At 44.5% G+C, this 18686-nt stretch overlaps 2 protein-coding genes across 6 annotated transcripts in view; one reads left to right on the plus strand and one right to left on the minus strand.

The window, feature by feature from the left end:
- Positions 1-18686, minus strand: part of LOC144132433 (uncharacterized) — a 131781-nt gene that overhangs the window by 41571 nt on the left and 71524 nt on the right. The gene's annotated exons all lie outside the window — the stretch shown is intronic.
- LOC144132432 (uncharacterized) lies at positions 7878-18222 on the plus strand. Of its 3 annotated transcripts, XR_013314813.1 has the most exons (5): positions 7878-8240; positions 13619-14738; positions 15134-15194; positions 15553-15718; positions 18041-18222. XR_013314813.1 is itself a non-coding variant. In XM_077664840.1 (4 exons), the coding sequence occupies exons 1-4, from the start codon at positions 8139-8141 to the stop codon at positions 18159-18161; spliced, it is 450 nt and encodes a 149-aa protein (XP_077520966.1). In that variant the 5' UTR covers positions 7886-8138; the 3' UTR covers positions 18162-18222. The 3 variants fall into 3 exon arrangements, 2 of the variants coding, with proteins under 2 accessions (XP_077520966.1, XP_077520967.1); XM_077664840.1 differs by lacking the exon at positions 13619-14738 and having other exon boundaries at positions 7886-8240; XM_077664841.1 differs by lacking the exon at positions 7878-8240 and having other exon boundaries at positions 11052-14738.

Here is an 18686-nt window from a genome sequence, read left to right on the forward strand (position 1 = left end):
TCTAAATCATATGATCTGGAACTGCCCGCAGTCCCTACCCGCGAGTCACTTCATTACCGACTCTGCTCATTGGGAGGCTCTATTGCTTAGCCCCGACCCGGGGATACAGATCAAGCTCCTCCAGCTGGCTGAAGACGCCGCCGCTGCGCAAGGGATAGCGGCCGTCGTTTAATCGGGGGGCGACTTCGTGTCGCTCCTCTATATCCGCTGGAAATAAAGTTTCACAACCAACCAACCAACCAACGTGCTGCCTGGCCTTCTGTGATTAGGTGTCCGCGTTGAATTTTTTAAGTGCTTTTCCTCGTAAAGGATCCTATGTGCGGCCAGGGAACTAGCACCAATTTCCACTAAGCACTTAGCGCCGTGCTCAACTGCTATTCACAATCATATTTGCTAGCGCTTGTTTGGACACAAGGACAGAGTAACACATAGGCACAGGAGAGACGCTAGTTTTGAACTGCCGTTTATTGAGCAAAGGCATGGCTCATAAATCTTCTTTGGGTGTCGAAAATAACACACGCGCAGCAGTAGTGCCACGCTTCAGAAACAATATCTCTTTTTTGGAGAGGGAGACAGATGGACTGCGGACACAAGTCTTTCCTTCGATATCAATACATCAGGTTTCAAAAATTTCTCGCTATGATTGCGATTTCATCTTGGCTACCACGCTCGTTTCCTGCATGGAAGATGGGAGTGCAAGGTATAGGGTCAACGCCGTCAAGATATCGTTCGATAAAACACCCTTTGCAGTGATCAACGAGATTACCCCCATCCGATAATGATCCCGCTGACAAGCGGTGCTCTCTAAGCCGATCATTTAAGCATCGACCAGACTGCACAATGCATGACTTGCCACATGTGAGGGAGATTGTGTACACGACACAGACTTTGCAAGTAACTAACTGCTTTTTGTGGTTCTTAGCTCAACTTGGCTGCCTTTTCGTGCCGTTTACGAGTGGGCACAGGCGTACAAGCTTTTTCGGGACAGTCAGTACAAGATCAACGCTACACTTTTTTGCCAGCTTTTTTAGATGGTGCGACACAGTGTGCACACATGGCATGACCACAAATCGTGTTCGTCGGCGTGGATCTTCGATGTTTTTCTCGCTGCCCAGTTCTCACTTCTTTCTGTAGCCTTTGTGCCTCAGATGTTATAGTTTCCTCAGGAAACCCGGCGTTCTTGGCGATGTTTTTGCAAAGCCACGCTTCTGTGCCTAGACTTCGTGTGCCCTCAGGCAGCTCTGGTTTCCACTATTACCTACGAAATACGGGGTGGGCCTTAAGGCTTTCGTGATATTGTGGCATATTCAAGTGGTTAGCACCAGCTTAGTTCACACTGTTCTTGCAACTGCTGTAAGTTGTTGAAAAACTTGCATGAGCAAGCGTGTTCACAAGTTCCAGCCATTGAACGACCGCTTGTAGGGTGCTTCCATTATGGCTGCATTCTCAAGTTAAGACTGTACGACTGCAGCAGTCGAACATAGTGGACCCATCTTCAAAAATTGGAGGGAAAGGGAGGAGGACTTCAATGGAACAGGAGAGGACAAGGTCATGGCGCCTATATTTGCGAAGCGACTGGACGTAGCAACTGTCAGTGTCGATATTAATACGATTCCGTTTGTCGAAATGCTGACACTGTACTGAGCCAGGCCAGCAGTGTTGTTCCTCTGTTTCTTTGAAGGTATGTATTCACAGCCGCGTGATTGAGACTGCCTGCCCATTTTTAGCACGTCAGGGGTCGCAAGGTGTTGTTTGTCAGCCTTTGTTAAGCACATCTTAGTTACTTACCGAAGTGCTTCCTCAAACTCGCGTGTTTGTTCAGATTTTACGCCTATCTCATTCGTGCCTCCTTTATCAGTTTAGTATGCCCCGTTGCGATTGAATTCTACCCAGCTGGCTGTAGAGAGCCTTATGAATTGATAAATGTCAGGGTGGTATTACGTGGACAGTTTTCTCTCTAGCTTGTACAGCCATTCTATGATCGCGAAACATTTGTCTGGTTTGCAGAGGCTGTCACCAAGAGAAGAATTGCCTTTCAATCCCATTAAACGTTTAAGCCAAAAAGACAACGATTCCTCGCGGAAAGAGCGCTCACTTCCAATGCTGTCATCACACTAGTTCAAAACAACCAGTGCTTCGCCTGTCTAGATCACAGCGAGCACAGAAAATCTTTTTCAGCCACACACAGAATAAAAACTGTACAAAAGGATTCCACCGATTGAAGCAGCACAGATATGTACAAAAGCCTTCCTTCCTGAAGCCGCTGGCGTCCTTTTGAAGCAATGCAGGAGCGGTCGCTAATGATCTCCGCCGCCGAAGTATGTCCCGCGATCTGGAGTACATGCTCAGTTCAGAGCAAGGGAGGACTACTTGCACAACTGTACAAGTGTCGGTGCTATGGTCCTGGCCCTCTCATCCCCTGCTTCTCTTCAGCAATACATTCCTGCAGCCTGGCTCTGCGATCCGGCATCAACGCGAGCCCAAGAAAAGAAGTCCCACTCAGCGAAGAGACAGCAAGAAAGAAAAAGAAAAACAACGACAGGGTTTTCTATCCTCACGTCTCGTCTGAAAGCCCGCAGATCAAAGGCCTCATTGTTAAGCAGCCGCCGCCACCATAAATCTCTTCTGGGAACGATTTAGAGCGCCCCTCGCGGCGGAAACGGCAGTTCTCCCGATTCATAACGGGCGCTGGCTGTGGGTCGAGTAGCGTATACCGCGCACTCGAATGGAAGTGCGCATTGACATACGCGACGCGTAGACGCATTGCGAAAGCGTTCAGGCTATGCAGGCGACGCTAAAAGTGCGTTTTGCCGCAGTGGAGACGGAAAGAACCGTCATTCTGGTTCCTAAAAAGCCGCAGGCCTGTCTTTTCGAAAGCGCTCTGTACTTTCATTTTTACACTTCTTTCTTTCTTTCCGGTGTTTGGCTTTCGTTTTTGTCAATTGGGCGGTGTTCCCCCCCCCCCCCCCCTCCCAGTTCATATTTCTATTCTCTCCGCGTTATGGAAACAGCAATTAATTTATTTTTTTCCCTAGAGAAAGGCAGTATGCACCGCTTGTTCAAGCTGCCTGCACGAGAAAAAAGGGGGCTCACAAGTGCCTGTTCTTGACGTCAAAGCCTTCACGCTCTTCTTGCTCTCCTACGGGTCGAGTTCTGGCATCATCCAACCAGGAGAGCAGTTTATGAAGCATGCGCTGATGATAGGCCTTGCTTCCTGCGCCTAGTTCTTCCTCAGCGCATCTCCACGGCGATCACACTGAGTGGTTCATCATTTACTGTACCCGATTTACTGCCTCTGAAGTGGCAGTTTTGACAAATAAGAGGAAGCCCTTTCTTTGATGAAAGTTACGCGCCACGGAAACAAGGAGGGGTCAAAGTTTTACGCTAATATCGCAATTCGCTTGTTCCTTCTCCTCGAGTGGTTTGTCCGTTGGCTTCGACAAAATGTTCCAAACGTCGGCTCGCATAGCGTCTTGTTGCGTTATAAACGCGACACGTTTACTAGTTGTAATACTTATAGATTTATGTCTCAAGGCCTTGTACCAATAAATCCAGCCGATGTCACAAATATGTAGTTATCCAGAACTATATTTTAGAGAGGAGGAAATACTCCAGCGTATATGATTCTCATATCGTAATGAACAGGTAACGATTGCCGGGAGGAGGTGAGGAATTTCTCGCACTGCCATTGCCGCCAGACCTGAGAGTACATATAGTGTTTGTTTTTTTTCACTGCTGTGCGCAAACTGCCTTAGTTACGATCTCGCTGAAACTGGAAGACCAAACCCTTGAAGGGCCATATTTGAAAGCTTAAGATTAAGTTCGGGTGCTACTTTAAAAGTAGTAAAAATAAGATATTCTCAAGCACTCGTATAATCAAAGCTACGTTAATAAAGGTTGGCACCAATAATGCACAGAAGGAGTTGTGAAAAAAAGCTAAAAGCTGTCGAAAATATATTACAGTTCATTTTGTATTTTTTGTTTTTTACACAATTTGTCTGTTTTCTCAAAAATCGGCCGTAACATAGTGATGAAATTTGTAATGCGCTAATGCAAATTTTTATGTTCTGCACCTAAGAACCCAACAATGCGCCAGCAGTTCGCTGCGAGGCACTAGCTCAGAGAAAGAGTTTCTTTCACTCTTATAATTCTTTACATGCAAAAAAGATCCCGGAAAATAAAAAAAATCAATTTATAATTGAATAAATCAGCCCCGCTGCTTTCCACTGTCGGGTGAAGCCCTGGACATTCAGAATCTAGCGCCATCTCTGTGCCTCCAGTAGCGAACACCGCGTAAATCAATGAGGATATCTTAAGCATGCAATATGGATAAACTGGAGAGTGCTGAAAGATTCTGCGCAAACATAGTGAATATCCTGGCCTACCATTCTACCTCGCCCCAAATATGAACTATAAAAAGCTTCCTGCATCCACGCCACCTATTCCCGGCGCTCCTAAAGAATCAAGGGGATTTGCCGTACACTTGAATTGACGATATGATTTAGTGTGTACAACGCCAAGCGGCACGGAGTGCTTGGTGTAAAGCTAGAAGCTCTTGTTCACATTTCCTAGGCTTTAATGGTCACTAAGCTACCTTAGTTTCACCCTTTCGCTAGTGCTAGCAGTTTATGAATATCGACCAATTCGTGATCATTGTCTTGATACATTCGTCTTGGCTCAAGATGCTGCACGCAGGAGTGCCTGTCCCTTAAATGCGGCCTTAATACGAAACCTTTACAGTTGTTCTAAGGTATTTCACACTCACTGACCTAATCCGATGGCGCTTAGTAACTCCAAGGTAGATATGTCAGCCTTGATGGTGCTGACGAACAGCGCTAATGCATAACTGTTCCTTTAGCCAGGCCAGATTTTGTACTGCGCGTATTCCACTTCTGAGATCGTTGACCTCTGCCATCGGTTACTCGCAAAGGAAGCGGAACTCCCAGGCGGGCTAGGCTGTTGCAACGACAACGCAGGAATTCCATCCGTAGTGCGAAGTAATCTGGGTTGTCATTCGCAAACTCCTGAGTGACAGCTCTGCCGTGACGAAGTCAGCCTTTTCTGCTTCGGTGTACACCAGAAAGTCACAAAGAAAGGGTACTGATTTCGGCTGACAGATGACGTCCGCAAATGACAGGCAGTGGACCCTGGCTTTGTTAGAAAGCAAGGGTGCCTATATGTGTGGCGAGGCACGCAAATTGGCGGGCATAGAATTTCGCAGTGGCGGTGCACAGAGCGAGGGACACGGACAGAAAAACTGCAGACACGAGCTGAGCGCTCGTGTATGTTTCTTAGTCCGTATATTTTTGTCTGCCCTAATTCGTAGATCAAAACAATCTATCCGAATTAGCAGCCTGCTGACAGTCGCTGTTCTCTGCGCGCAGCTCGCATAGGTGGCACTCACTGACTCCGGAGCCGACTGTGTGTGAAACGCGGAGTTAGCGCTCGTAGGAATACGTGAAAGGAAAAGCTTTCAAAGCATTTTCTGATTTCACACTGCACCTATGATGTCTCTTCATGAAGAATAACCAAGTTCACCCAAGAGCAGGTTGGGAAAGTATGAAACGTCATTTCAAAGGCGACGCATTTTTTCAACAGCGCGTCATGTGAGCATGGGGTTGATTCCCGACTGAGGATTTGTGATATGGGAGCAAAGCTTTCAGAAAAATATTTCTCTTCTCACAGGGTACCCATGAAAAAAGCTATTAACAGTTGGCGATCGAATGTTCTGAAGAAGAGAGTGAGAAAGTATGCAAACGTGATTTCAATGCTATCTGTTTAAGAGACCACGATAAATGTGTGTTGTGAAGCCGGACATATCCCCCAAAAGGCACTCTATCCGCTGAGTTTCGCCGAATCGCGCAAGCTTCTATTATAGTGCAATATGCCGCCGCATGCCCTACATTTGCTCGCAGATATATACATTCCTTAAAACTAGGCAGCCTAGACAGCTTTACATGAAAAAGCAGTTCCCAAATGCCATGGGAGGCGCACGAAAGAAAACAACGCGTAGCAGACGGCGGCGCAGACGATACCTCCGGCGTCCGTCGGCGCCACCTGCGGTGCAACAACAACACACTCTCGCGCTGTTGTTGTTGTTGCCTCAAATACGATGACACATACCCACGGTGGGGGACTGGCCAGGGTTCGGTGCAGAATCAAACCGGGAAAATCTCATCCAGGTTTATCTCAAGCGGCTCATAAATTGAGAGGGCTCTGAGAGAAAAAGAAAATGACGAATTTTGAGAGAGCTTGACGAAATCGGAATGGAAATCAAGGAAACAAAGCGGTGCGAGTAGAATAACTAAATTTTAAGAATTAACTAGAAAGAAAATAATTTTGAGAGGAAAGAAAAGGCATCGAGAAGTGACCACAAAAATCTCCCGGTTTCAATCATATACTTGTGAAGAAGCTGACACACCTGCCTAATGGCATGCCCTTTGACTCTCGCGCTGTGCATTGCACATCGTCGTCTTCATCAACTTCCATCTGCTGCGCGGACAGATTAGGTCAGCTTAACCTCGATCAGAGCTCAACCTGAGTATTCTAATATGGTGGCTAGATGTGCCGAAGACCCAGCAAAGCAAATCCATGAGCCAACCAGCCTAAACACAACCTTCCGCACGTCTACTCATTTTAACTACCGTAAAATATTCCCACTTTTCTTCTACTTCTGTTTGTACCAGTTCCTCGCAATCTGAAGATGGAGGACATCGTCACGTTCTTTTTTTGTAGATGTGCTCAGGTTGAACCCGTTCAGGCATAAGCGGGGCTTTAAATCGAGCTTTCCTCCAGTTAACCCTCACGTACACCTTACCGCTAAAAACCAATTTCCCCTTGCTTCCGGCGTTTCCAGTCTGTCCGCTTTCTCCGCGTAGCGCCCAGATAGGCATGCCGGTGCCGCTATCCGGTGCAGGGCTCTTCAGGCACTTGCTGACCCAGACCCGCAAGGTCGAAGTGGATCCGGCTGCAGTGCTAACATATCCGAACGCGGCTCTCGTAAGGTACTGATAAGAAAGAAACTGAAAGATGCAAAAGGGAGCCCAAAAATGAAATGAAAATATGACGATGGATGAGTTTCGGCGCCAAGGTAGTGCTTCTTTTTTCTGATTTGGTGCATGAACGTTGCGGGTGCCGAACACTGAAAGATAACGCGCAGACACGCGTTACCGTTAATGGCCTGCGGAAACCGGCGGTTCCCCTCTCTCATCGAACAGCGAGCAGTTTTGATATTAGAGAGTTTCAGTAGAGCTGGACAGCCGTACATCCATTACGGTAACGCGTTGCAGTTGCTATCGCTGCCACGCTTACCAGGACACATTTTGCCGTACGATCACAGTTGCCATAGTTGGCGTATTTACCGTACGACGGTCCTAAAACTCTGTATAACGCGGTTTTGCGTCAAGCTTCTTCCAGTATTCCTTTCTTAACAGCGGGACATATCCGCAGAACTGCTCGTCCTTCATTAGAGTTCGGTCTTCGCGGAGAGGTACGGAAATCGCAGCACAACATTCTGATATTCACTGGAAATACGGGAGTAGTTCAATCAATCAATGAGCACTTATTTCACCAACAAAGTGTACAGGTGGTGAAAAAGGGCGGCGGAGAAAAAGCTGCAAGTTTCGCAGCTTGACAAAAGCCCCGTCCGCCCCTCGAGCAGTATACACGAACATGTGGCGGTTGTGGCGGTTGTGAACATGGGTATACACGAACATGTGGCGGTTGTCATATAATACAGAAGAATCAACTGCGGAAGCGCTTGGCGTTTGTTAGATTCATTATTTGGTGAATATTAGCAGCAGTTAAATAAAAATATATATATAAAACAAAAGAAGAAAGCACACTTACTTAGCCACATATCAGTAAAGAGGAAACACACTGTAAAAAAAGTGTGTAAAATTACAGGCGTTTTTGCAGAAATTTACTGTTGCCGCACGGAAAAAATCTGTTACTGGAAAAAACAGAAAGGTGATCAAGCAAAAAAACAGACATTTTCTGTTTTTGACCGCCGTGGTCTAGTCACGTGCGTCTCTATTAAGAAGTAAGCTACGAATAATGCACCTGAACACCTTAAAAACATCCGTTTATTTTTTAAAGCCTAGAGTGTAGTAAACTAAATTTTTCGCACAACTAGTACTATGTGGTTGCTTTTGATGCGGAGCTGCACTTCGCAAGATGACTTCCGCATGAAGAGGGGCTTGGTGTCTTCGTGCATCGATTTATTCGTTTCATTTGGAAAGGTGAGTGAACAAACAATCTCTGCCACTTGATACAGACAGTGTGATTTGCTTTGTGTCACCGGTGGAAATCTCTAAACTATATTGTAGATGTTGCGTGCGATGGAGGTGGATTACTGTAGCGAAATATTAAGGCATGGGCACATAGCTCGCATCTCACTAAATAGCGGGAAAGCCCTAGCCCTGCGTAACTTTCATCCTCCGCCTTGCGGTTTCAAGCTGCCTACGCTCCGTAAACTGTTCATGGTGAAGGTGCAGCTTTGACACGCAGTTAAAAGTTAAAACGAACAGGACGAGCGCTCACGCGCGAATCACTTGCCGCCGCGGACGCCGCCGTAGCGGCAAGCGTCGTGTGTCTATTCCATATTTCATTGTGCTAGCTTCTAAATCGTGCCGCGGCCTCGCTACCGCAACCACGCAGCCCTTAATTTTCATCGCATTCACGATTGCCTCTAAAGGCTATCTGAAATCTTTGCAGCGTGTTTTAACGTGGTGTGTGCGTTAAATTTGAGATCTGCCAGGGCTCGGGTTCTCGCTTGAGCTTCGACTCGCGGCATTGGCCGCCGCGCCGACTGCCGTCATTCGGCCGGCGAACCGGCCACTCGCGCGAGCCGAACCAGTCTCGCGAGATTCCAGCCCTGCGCCAGCTTGTCGTTTCGAATGCAGCGGCATCGCATCTTGCTCACGCGGAGCTACGGCTGAGCGGAGGCCGTTCGGCTCACGGTATCTTTGAACTCACGAGTGTTCAGACTCTGCATGCGTACGTGAACTTTCTCGAGTAAACAAAGCTGCGGTCTTGGCCCTTGCCTAGCTGTCGACAAGCAACGTCGACCCGGAGGTGGATCGTTCGTTTCCAGCTTTGCGGTTGCTACGCGGCCTGCGCTCCCCCGTGTATTGCGGTGGAGCATGTCTTCGCCTCAGTAGGCTCGGCGGCCTGGTCGCCGCCGCTGTATCGGCATAAGCGTCAAATAGATTCCACACGGCTTTTGCTATGGCTGTGAAATATAATCTGAAAATTTTAATGTTGAATATGCTGTTTGATCGGTTTGTCGGCTAATGAGACTACCATATTGGACTATATCACGTATTACGGACAGTTCTGGACGGTGAGATGCATGTTATGCGGGGAACGGGTCGTCGGTCACCCGCACGTGTCAGTTCTCTTCGGAGGCTGGCGCAGAATTGCAAACGGCGTAGATGCTTGACAGCATGCTTAAATTACAATGAAATGAACACTACCTGAACTCGAGGTAGTAAAGGACTAAATACTGACACTTAATTACCGACCCTTAATTAGCGATAAACAATTAGTGAATAGAATGGCTATAAATGCTCCGAATGTAATCAGACGAACGGTATTTGACCTGGAGGTAGTAAAGGAGAAATGGTGACCTCTGATAATTGACCCTTCATTAGTCAAAAGCAATTAGGGAATTAAATTACCAGAAAATCAACCAAATCAACAGTACTTGAACTTGACATAGTAATTTAACAATTAGTAGTACCTGACTAGTGACCACTAATTAGTGAAGAGTAATTAGTGACTTAAATAACCAAAATTCTCCGAATGTAATCAAATTAACAGTACTTGAACTGGACATTGCAGAGAACTAAATATACTTGTATTGAATAAAACTGATTACTTATAATCAGTTTTGGTCCAGTTTGGCTGAGGTCAGTTTTTGGGTGAACCATGCTGAAATTTGGCGGTGGCCCGGGCACCAAATTCCAAGTTAACTCATGTTCGGGTCATGGTTGACCCTGGTTATGGCTATCATGTATAGGCACAGTGTCATCACTATGCTTGGCTAACTGTTATAGTGTTCCTATGCAGCTGCTGCTATGCAGCTGCTTCACAAGTAAGCAAGAGCAGAATTTTCTTGGGGTAGGAACCTCCGGATTAGTGCTTTCGCGCTAAAAAACTGGCAGAAATGCATTCACAACCTGAGCGGAAGGCTCCCGGCCTTTGTAAAGTAGTAGATACTAACTTAAGGCATCCGCAATCACGCTGCAGCTCAGTCAAGAGAGCCTGTAACTAAGCCAAAATAAAACCGCAATCATCACGCACTAGTGCATGGCCGCGGTATTCAAAGCAAATGCGACGATAGAAGTACAACGTGGACTAGCTAACACTGATCATCCATTTACTTTGCGTGACAGATGCATATATCAGAGAACAAGCCTAAATAACAGCTCCTATGTAAGGCACTGTTTGGGTTTCAGTATAAAAAAAGAAAACGACTTCTACCATGTTCAGGACAGGTGTGTTCAAGCTTATGTATTCAAATGCATGCTGTTCACAGTACAAATTAGTATCTACGGTGCTGCTATACTAATTGGTTGAAAGTCAGCATGCGAGGCATCTCCCAATTAATGATTGATCATACTGAGCTCAAGGCAATTTTTATCTAACGTATGTACAATCGTGGTAGCGCAGGAAGGATGAGCATCACGATCGACAAAAAATGTACAATTAAGGTGACGCGTTAAAGCTGAAAAATAAGAAAGGTGGCTTACTTCCTGCTGTGGCGGCAAGAACTAGTGGCGCAGGTTAAGTGCACATCTCCCGTACTCCCATACTCTCCCAGTTTTTATCCTTGTATAGCTAACAATCTTAAAGTTATGTGGATAATAATTTAATTATTTCCATTCTGGTTTTTTCAGTGATGTACTCCTGCAGCATATGCAGCAACATTACTTCGTCCCTCTCTTCCTTCTACAAGCACATCGCTTTGCACAAAAATGTGAACCAGTTCCGCGTCAAGTGCCCTTTTCGAAGTTGTTGCAAGACGTTCCGTAAACTCGGCAGCGTGTACAGCCACATATGCCGTGAACACAGACAAGCACGACGTGTAGAAGGCGAAAGCCGCAGTGCTATAACTGTTCACAGATGTGACTTCGTGTGCTCTGTGGATGCCTGCATTCAGCTCTGCAAAGATTATAAATCTCTTGTGGCACACTTGAAATGTCACATTACCGAAGGGACAGAGGTGAAGTGCCCATTTCAGAACTGCAGCAAAGCGTACAAGAACAAGGCTTCTTTCTCCTCCCACCTTTCACGCTACCACGTAAAGGCCACAAACTCAGCTCCACAATCGCAGGTTCAAACTATGGTCAGTGCAATTGCTTCAGAAGCTGTCACAGGAAATATTCAAGCTGCTGAGAACTCCTGGGACAACGAGCTTGAAGAAGCTCCAATTGCAAGTACTCATGAAGGTTCCCCCAGAGACTGCCAGGAAACATGCAGTGACGAAGTTACTGATGCTTTCGCTCATCTATACCTGAGATTGCTGTCAGAGCGTCACGTTCCTTCATCCACTGTGCAGCTGATAGCAGAGGCTATATATGACATTCAGACCGCTAATGTTTCGATGATGACTTCCATTCTTAAAGCTAGGCTCAAACATGTTGTGTGCAGTGAAGAAGTTGACAAGATAATCGACGAAGCTTTTGAAGCAGATCTTGTCTTAGCTGTGCACAGAGATCCGGGTGGTGTGTTCCGCAGTAAGCACACCCGTAACTTGTATTTCAAGAAACGCTTTCTCTTTGTGGAGCCTGTTACAATACTACTGGGAAGAAACAAAAGAAATAGGGATGCAACATTCTACTACGTGCCAGTATTAAAAACACTGGAGGCCATGCTAGAAAATGAAGCTGTGGTTAAGCAGTGTGATGAACTCTTACCAAACACCAACAGAGTAATGAAAGACTTCACCGATGGCAGTGTTTTCAAGTCTATTTTACTTTACAAGGATCATCCAAAAGCGTTAAAGCTAATTCTTTTCCAGGATGCTTTCGAAGTCGTAAACCCACTCGGTTCTGCGAAGAAGAAGCACAAGCTGCTTGCAGTTTATTTAATTCTTGGCAATCTTTATTCATGGAAGAGATGCTCAACTGACTCCATCAAGCTCTGCTTGCTTTGCAGTGAGACTTACTTTAAATACTTTGGTCAAGACAAAATATTTGCACCCCTGATTGATGATCTGAAAAAGCTCGAAGCAGGCACAGTCGTCACTACAAAGGGCACACGTCTGATTGGCACAGTGTGCGCAATCCTCGGTGACAATCTTGGAAGCCATGGAATTGGTGGCTTTGTTGAAAACTTTAGCAATGCAACACACATCTGCAGGTTTTGTTTGGCGGAAAGAAGAGACCTCTTCTCTCCACTTGCATTGTCAGGTGTATTCGAGCTGAGAACACCAGACAATTACAACAGTGCTGTCCTAACCTTAGCAGCCGATAGCTCCTTAAGTGCAGAAAAGGGAGTAAAGTTTAGGTCTTTGTTCAACGACCTGAAGTATTTCGACGTTTGTGCACCAGGGCTTCCCCCTTGTTTGGCACACGATCTTTTTGAAGGCATAGTGTCATTCGACCTTTCTTTGTATATACAATATTTTGTCACGGTTTGTGAGTGGATTTCTCTAGAGGATCTCAATAACCGTATAGGTGGCTTTCCTTTTAAGCGCAGCGACCTCAATGACAGACCATGTGAGGTTCCTGTAAAGAAATCACTTGGAGGCCATGCTATTCAGAACTGGAATATGGTTCGTTTTCTTCCCCTCTTCCTAGTCGGTTCCGTTCAGTCTACAGAGAATGAGGTCTGGAAGCAGGTTCTGTTGCTGTCAGAAATTGTTCTTTTAGTTACTGCGCCAGCAGTTACAAGTGCAATGGCTATGAGGCTCCAAGATATCATCGAAGATTACATGACAAGCAGAGCAGCTCTGTTCCCAAATATTCCATTGAGGCCAAAACACCATTACCTTCTTCACTATCCAATGCTTATTATGCAGTTTGGTCCCCTGATCAGATTGTGGACAATGCGATGCGAGAGCAAACACAGCTACTTCAAGAAATGTGCTAGAAATTGTCAAAATTTCAAGAATTTGACGTTGACTTTATCTCAGCGGCATCAGCTTTTCCAAGCTTACAAGAACACAGGAAGCAGTACTGACGTTCTCGACAATGCATCTACTTTCATGATCAGCCTTTGCAGTCCTGAAATTCAGAACGAAGTTCGGGAAGTTGTTTCTGATGAAGGGGAAATTTTCTCAACACAGCAAGCAACTATTCGGGGTCTGTTGTATGAGTGCAAAATGCTAGTTGTAATGTCACGGCAGAACGGCGAACTAAAGTTTGGGGAAATACAGCTGATCCTGTCGAAAGATGCCCGGCATTTTTTTCTTGTAAAAACTGTTAGTACATCGTATGAACCAGGAATGCAGTATTTTAACATCTTAAGTAATGACGGTCCAATCAAGTGCATTGAGCTCGACAGCTTGCTTGACAACACACCATTAATCCAGTACAACCTTGCCCGCTGCAGTTATCCTGTTTTTGTTTTGAAGCATGGATTACTTGATGGAGTTTGAACTGCGTTTCAGATAGCTGCAATGGAGTTGGAACAACGAATTTCCAACTGGCTGCCAGCCCTGGACAAGGAGATTGTAGAGCTGACAGTCCAGAAGCTGCAGCAATGTGGTGTAGAGTCCCTGGAACATCTGAAGTATGTGGTTGAAGAGGATTTGCAATTTTTAAAGCCCATCAGCAGAAGGATTCTTCTTGAAAGGTTTCACTCAGCGGCTACGCCCAACCCACCAGTGTCACTTTCTCCCAACGACATTCAATCGCCTACAAGCACACAGTGTGCAAGCTTTTCTACACCTTGGGAGGTTTTCCCACCACAGCTTATGAAGGCTTGCCAAGAAGGGAAGCGTCCAGTAAAGAGCGACTTGAATGAAATGGTACGACTTGTGAGTGACCATATTCTTGCCATAAACAGGAAGCCAGGTCGCAAGATCTTGAGGGCCATCGCAGCTGAAATTGTGAGCCATTACCCGAAGACATTCGAGGATACCCTAAATGGGGCAGTAATTGGCTCGGGTATTGAGACACTCTTGTGGAAACTTGAAAACTGTGTTAACAACAAACGAAGGCCAAGCTCTGAGCAGCCACATCAGTTCGAACCGGACGATGAACTGGACTTGAGTGTCAAACGAGTGAAGATTCAGAGAGACTCATATGGGTGTGTGGCATGGCAACCAAAGCTTCCATCTGACGAGACTGCCGACTCACAGGAGAAGAAAAAAGACGACTTGCTGTCGCAGTTCAGGCTTGCGTTTCCAGATGAGACCATGGTTGCACAGCTCATGTCAGAGACTTATGCATCACAACGTCAGCTTATCAATGCATCCAAAAATATTCGAGACATTGAGCGAAGCTGGCCATTTCTGTTTCAGGCAAAGCACCTGACCAACCACGTAAACATCTTGCTAGGCTCAAATGTTGCAAAGACTTTCGATGACCGACTAAAGACTGTTGGACGGCAAGTTTTTCGTTACGCACACAGCCAAGTAAAAAAAAGAATGTGTGAAGTCTTGTCTCCAAGAAATAGAAGCTGCCAAAACTAACAGGAAGTCAATGGCAGTTGAATACGAAGCCATGCCACTACTACTGCTCGCAATCTTCGGAGAAGACAAAGAGCTGTTTTACAAGCTAACAGAGGTAAAAACTGATAAATTTAGTTTGCATTATTTCCTTGCAGTCGTCGCACGTTAATGCACAATGTGAAGTGTCCCATTAATTTATTCCTCCCAATAATCAAGTCAGCGCTGCCTTTTATAACAGTAGTGCAGTGATTGTTTTACCCACGTCTCTAACATTTGTACTGAGATAACAGAAAAATCTGGAAGTTTTATGTCAACCTTGCCCATAAACAAAAATTTATCCTCAAAGCCAGCAGACTTGATGCGGTGTGTTTTAGCGTGCGACGCAATGGTAACTCATATTTAAGGGAAATGGCGTCTGTGTTGAGGACTTAAGGTAACATTTTTTTTTTATTACATGCCATTGACTGATCCTAATGCTAATGCACATGTGAATTGGATTTTTCATATAAGGAGATGGCCAGCGACGATGACTTGGGGGATCTGCCAAGCTGTCCTTTCATCTGCGCGAAAGGTAAGATACTGATGACTGACTAAAGGGGCAGTTCATAAAAAAAATGCTGAAAAATGCACTAAATGGTGCTACCTTGTCCGAAATGCAAATCTTTATTATATTAGACAAATGTATGCAATTTATTAAAAGACACTTCCCGCTGATTGAAATGCTTAATGAGTATTGCTGGCTCGATGTGCCTATCATATATAGGCCAATGCAATCTTCGTCGTTATCCCTTCCTCGTTTTTCACTTATCCTCCTAAACCTAATGGTGATGGACCCACCCCTCTGAATAAAGACTTTACGTGTAACTGAAAGACATAATAAAAAAGAAGGACAAAGCGAATAATAATGCTTCCTTCCAACTCTTTTCCAGGATGGACTTTTCTCACTGCTAATTCATACACAATCTGCGTGGACACCCATCCAGTGCTTCATGCATCGAAGCCAGACGAGGCCTTCAAGCTGCTGTTCTTTGCCCATTTTGCTTTTAACATCCAGTACCAGAAGGAGACGAGCCTGTGCTTGGAATTCACACAGAGGTAAGAACTGAAGCCAATGTTCACTCACCTGTACACTTGCCTGACGTCACAGCACGTCCTGTGCAAATGCATACTGCAGTCTGCCAATCTTCCAGAACCTTATTTAGAAAAGCGGTTACTACGCTGCTAAACTGAGTGTACGCGAAGAAAATGCACTTCAACTGAAAAGCTTTTTGAACAGTGTGCGTGTTCATCGAGAATATCATACTGTCAATGAAGTTTGCTTATAGAGGCGAAAGTTGGCATTTCTTCAGTTTGGCATTGAACTAGCACTGGGACGCAATAATGCTAAAGATATTTGGTAGTGTGCTGTATTATAGGAGCAGCAGCGAAGAAAATTTGCTTTAAGGTAGGGAGTTTTAGCAACATTGTAGTACAAGAAATTAATAATTGATTTACCATTGACTGACGTAATAACATGCCCTCATTATCCAGTCTCATTTTTGAAAATATGTGTCAAACAGCGAGACGTCATAAAGAAACCTTTTATCTCTATAGTTAACAGTACAGCAGCAGCTTGGGATCACGCCTGTGTGCTGTCTATTAGTTCTGCTGGAAGGCTAATGCAAGAGCATACAGACAAGGATGCATTCTAGTAAATGTGAAGGTCTGAGATCAGGTATTTTGTTTGTTTTGTTATAATAAAGCACAACACCAAAAACAAAGCAAGTGACAAGCACGCAACTGTATTATAAACGTTAATTTTTTTTTAACCTTTGCAGCCTTTTATTTTAAAAAGTGTGAGAAATGCGCCGGTGCTTTCTATTGTGCTGGATTGTACTGCAAAGTGGACATTATGTACCTCATAAGGATGAATAATTAGACGATTAATCAGCTTAAATTAGCTAACAAACTTTACTATTTCTGCTTTTTAAAGGGAAGGTTGTATTGCAAAATTTATCTGGCAACATCGAAGGTTAGGCTTATTTTTAAATTTTGTTACTCGGCAATGTATTTCGAAGTATCGAAGGAAAGCTTGTTCAATTGGCTGGCCCACTTTACCTATCTATACAATGCCGTAACTGCGCATCGTATTCTTGCCGAAATCTAGTTAACTTATACATCATTAATATACACTAACTGTGCCTGTACTTGCTGCATGCATTAGAAGTGCGAGAAGCGATTTTTCTATGAATATGCAATGGTGGAAAGCTGACTCAACGAGCTTTCGTATGTGTATTTTTGTTGGTCGATGTCTGGAATGATACTGCCATTTAGGAGTATTTAAAAACAGCTCATATTCAAAGTTGACGACCATCAATTTTGCAACATAACCTACCTACCTTGCTTCCGAGATGAAAAATAGAAAAGTCAGTCAAAGTTAATTATGTAACTACAGATACATTTGAGGCACCTAATGTCTGCCTTGCTGTACAGTCCAGCTCAGAAGACCACACCGATGTAGCTAAGTATTTAAAACATATCTTCAAAAGTGACAAAAATCACCCTGTATATAAAATATCAATCGGAAGGAAAAAAATGTCTCTCCCGCTCTTTTTCTGCCGCATCTCACACACACACACTTAAGGTAATGGAATCGGGGTACGGATTTCAGGCTGTTTTTTATGAGAGAGGGGTGCGTCCTGACATGGCAAACCATTGTAGCAAGGTAGGCAAAAGAGACCTAACGTTTTATTAAAGCACGTTTCTCCTTGTTTTATCCGTTCAATCCTCCTCATTCATAGGGCCACATGTACTGTAGTGGCTATGAGTTCCTAGGGCGCATAAGCTACGAACTAGTCCGACACTTTTATCATTACCCACTGGATCAAAACCTCACTTGTGGAGTTGAAAGTCGATCTCAAGTAATTCAATATGTGGTAGTAAAATGAGGTGATCACTGAGAAGCAAGGTGCTTAAATGACTTCAGTAGCATCCTAGATACTTCTGTTTCCAATGGTACCTGTATGACCGGAAACTCCAACACGTGCCTCGTAAACAATGACATTGTAGAAGCATCGTATGCTCTTTCCGCCCAGCACTGCCTGTGAGTCATGCTGATCTGTGGTTGTTGATAAAACGAATCTTGCTACTTTATCGCTATGAGGAGCTTGAAAAGAAGGTTTGAGCAGCAAAGTGATGCCTCACAAAGCTAGAGTTTTATTTCTGGGTGGGAACAGGTAAGATATTAGTGTTTTTTTTTTACTTAGCTTTTAAGCCTCACAACGTAGCGGATCATATATGAGACCTGATTTTTTTAACACATCCGCCCTTGTCAGAGTGGTTGTGCAAGTGTAGAACGAATATATTTTTGTCTTTCAACTATAAAAATTAAGTTTTTGTGCCTGGTCGTTAGTGATAGCTCATGGCTCTTTGTTTCAGGGCTATTGCAGGTATTAATCCTGCAAGAGGAACAAAGGTGCAAAAGAATGGCGGGAAGCAGCACTGCCTGTCACCAAGAGTGGCTGCACTCGTAACGGCTTTGAAAGACTATGACTTTTAGATTTTTAGTTTCTGTTGCTTGTGTTGTATAACATTTTATTATGTTGGGCTCAGAAATAGTCTTCGAGCTATTGAAGACTGCTGATGCTGATGTGACTTTCGATTTAATAAAGTGTTCATTCATATCAAGCTGCTTGGCTTTTGGTTCTCAGGCAATGCTATACTGATGAAAATCAGTGTTGTGCAAACGTTTCATATTTAGATATTCTTAAATTACTTCACGCAACTTCCCTCGAGCAACGAATTATGTAATATCACACTTTCATTGGCATAAACGACGCAAAGATCGTATTTGTAATTTAATGAGCCCTTGTGCTTGCACAGAAACCGTATTTTGTGCGGGGAAAAAATTGTAATAAAAGAACAACTAATAGTAAACAGAACATTGCAGGAATTTCAAATATATTTTCTGCAAACCAAAAAGAAAATTGTGTGTAAATTGACAGGGCAGCCAAAAACAGACAACTAAACTCAATTTGCAGTCACAGATTTTCTGTACATGATAGAAAAGAAACATTGTAAAATA

Source organism: Amblyomma americanum, chromosome 5 (assembly GCF_052857255.1).
Source record: "Amblyomma americanum isolate KBUSLIRL-KWMA chromosome 5, ASM5285725v1, whole genome shotgun sequence".
Classification (NCBI taxonomy): Eukaryota; Metazoa; Arthropoda; class Arachnida; order Ixodida; family Ixodidae; genus Amblyomma; species Amblyomma americanum.